The 1,991-nt window shown below is 64.1% G+C and overlaps 1 protein-coding gene across 1 annotated transcript; it reads right to left on the bottom strand.

Moving 5' to 3' along the window:
- Positions 1 to 6: 6 nt before the first annotated feature.
- LOC113490899 (acetolactate synthase-like protein) lies at positions 7 to 1,712 on the bottom strand. The gene is made up of 5 exons (XM_026867508.1): positions 1,487 to 1,712; positions 1,325 to 1,395; positions 1,164 to 1,235; positions 945 to 1,050; positions 7 to 404 (listed from the first exon to the last, which is right to left on the bottom strand). Exons 1-5 carry the CDS (start codon positions 1,695 to 1,697, stop codon positions 226 to 228), a joined length of 639 nt encoding a protein of 212 aa, XP_026723309.1. The 5' UTR covers positions 1,698 to 1,712; the 3' UTR covers positions 7 to 225.
- Between the last annotated feature and the right edge of the window lie 279 nt (positions 1,713 to 1,991).

The raw sequence follows: 1,991 nt of genomic DNA, 5'->3' as shown, positions 1-1,991 counted from the left end.
TCGATGGGGGGGGGGGGGTGTGACAGTCCCCAAAGTGTCACTTAGGGGTGGTGGCACCCAAATGGATGGCACAAGACAGTGGGTGTGGGCACAGGGGGCTGTTTTATTGCTGGAGGGGGGCCCGGCTGTCCCCTGGGTTGGTGTGTCCAGCACTGGTGTCACCCAAACCCACCCCCTTAGTCCCCACCCTGTTGGGGACAGAGCCAGGAGGTTTTGGGGACGTCCCTAGACGGAGATGGAGCCGTCACGGAAGTCGGTCCTGCCAATGAGGGCATTGAGGAGGACAGGGTGGCCTTGGCGGCACGCATCCTGCGCGGCGCGGAACACGGCCTCCAGCCGCTCGCGGTCCGGGCGACCCACCACGAAGCCTTTGCCACCCAGAGCTTCGGCCACCAAGTGGTAGTCTGGAGGGAGGGGACAGGGGGGGTGGCGCTGTCACCTCCACGGGAATGGCTGGATATGGGGGTGACACGGTGCCACCAGGCATGGCCTGATCTGGGGTGATGGGTGACACGGTGCCACCAGACATGGCCTGATCTGGGGTGACCTGATGCCACCAGAAGTGGCCTGAGCCAGGGTGACAGGTGACATGGTGGCACCAGATGTGGCCTGATCTGGGTGACCTGGTGCCACCAGACGTGGCCTGATCCTCCCGGAGGTGACACAGCCCCACCAGGCACAATCCAATTGTCCCTGGAGGTGACCGAACTATTGGACTGTCCCCAAAGCTACGTGATGCCACCAGCCTTGGTCCTCCCCAGAGTGACATGGTGACACCCAGCCCAGCTCAATCCACCCCAGGGTGACACAATGCCACCAAGCATGGCCTGATCATCCCCACGGTGATGTGGTGCCACCAGGCATGGCTCAATCTACCCTAGGATGACATGGGGTCACCCGAGTGTCCCCAAATCTGGGGACAACGCGGGGGGGACGGTGCTCACCCAGGTACTCGAGGCCACACGCCACATTGCTGCCCAGCAAAGCCACTTGCTCACGGGCGATCTGGCTCCAGCACGCGTCGTTGCCCACCAGCGCGATGACAGGCGTCTGTAGGTGACAAAGCACGGGGCCACCACGCCCCGGTGACACCCCAGGACAGGGACAAAACCCCATTTTTTCCCCCCACCCGCCACCTCACCCCGGTTTTGCCACCATCTGACCTTGTGCCGCACAAAGGTATCGAACTCCATCAAGCTGTAGCCCAGAGAACCGTCACCGTAGAGGACCCAAACCTGGCACCGAGGAGGAGGGGACAAACACCATGAGGCCACCGGGGGTGGCTCAGTGGCCACTGTCCCCACAGACCACCACGTCCCCGTACCTCCGCGTCGGGACGGCAGAGCTTGGCGCCGAGCGCAAACCCTCCGCCGACTCCCAACGTGCCAAAAGCTCCTACGGAGACAACAGTCAGCGGCGTCACCCGGTTGTGTCCCCTCTACGGTGACAGCGTGGCCAGGTGGGGAGGGGGCAGGGGGGTCCTTACCGGGGTCCAGCCAGGAGAGGGGACGTCGGGGACGGACGATGTAGGCGGCGGTGCCCACAAAATCCCCCCCGTCGGCTACCAGGAGGCTTTCGGGGGGCAACAGCGAGTCCAGGCGGTGCAGCAGGTCCAGGGGGTTCAGGTGTTGCGGGGTGGGGGTCGCTGCTTTCTCCCTGTTGGGGGGAGACACCCCCCACCACCCCCACCCCCACATGGGTAAGGAAAAGGTGGGTGGGATCCCCCAAAGAATAGGGGGTGGTCCCCCCAGTTGGAAATGGGTTGGGATGCCCCAAAACTGGGAGTGGGGAGCCCCCCCAAACGGGCCAAGATTCACACCCCTCCCTGTCCCCAACCCCATCCCTGTCCCTGTGATTGTCCCTGTCCCCATCCCTGCGTCTGTCTGTCCCCACACCTGTCCCTGTGCTTGTCCCCAACCCTTCCCCATCCTCACTCCCACACCTGTGCCCTCCCTGTCCCCATCCCTGTCCCTGTGTCTCTCCCTGTCCCT

Source organism: Athene cunicularia, unplaced genomic scaffold (assembly GCF_003259725.1).
Source record: "Athene cunicularia isolate RWA unplaced genomic scaffold, athCun1 SCF_60, whole genome shotgun sequence".
NCBI classification, from domain to species: domain Eukaryota; kingdom Metazoa; phylum Chordata; class Aves; order Strigiformes; family Strigidae; genus Athene; species Athene cunicularia.
The sequence above is the reverse complement of the archived record's forward strand: the minus strand, read 5'-3'. Positions and strand labels throughout refer to the sequence as shown.

Bases quoted from the DNA above. Each gene is read 5' to 3' on its own strand.
- LOC113490899 (XM_026867508.1), bottom strand. From the start codon at position 1,697: ATGTGGGGGTGGGGGTGGTGGGGGGTGTCTCCCCCCAACAGGGAGAAA. The intron at 1,236-1,324 runs GTACGGGGACGT...CCTCGGTGCCAG, and splicing joins TCTGCCGTCCCGACGCGGAG to GTTTGGGTCCTCTACGGTGA. The intron at 405-944 runs GTGAGCACCGTC...CCCTCCCTCCAG, and splicing joins GTGTGGCCTCGAGTACCTGG to ACTACCACTTGGTGGCCGAA.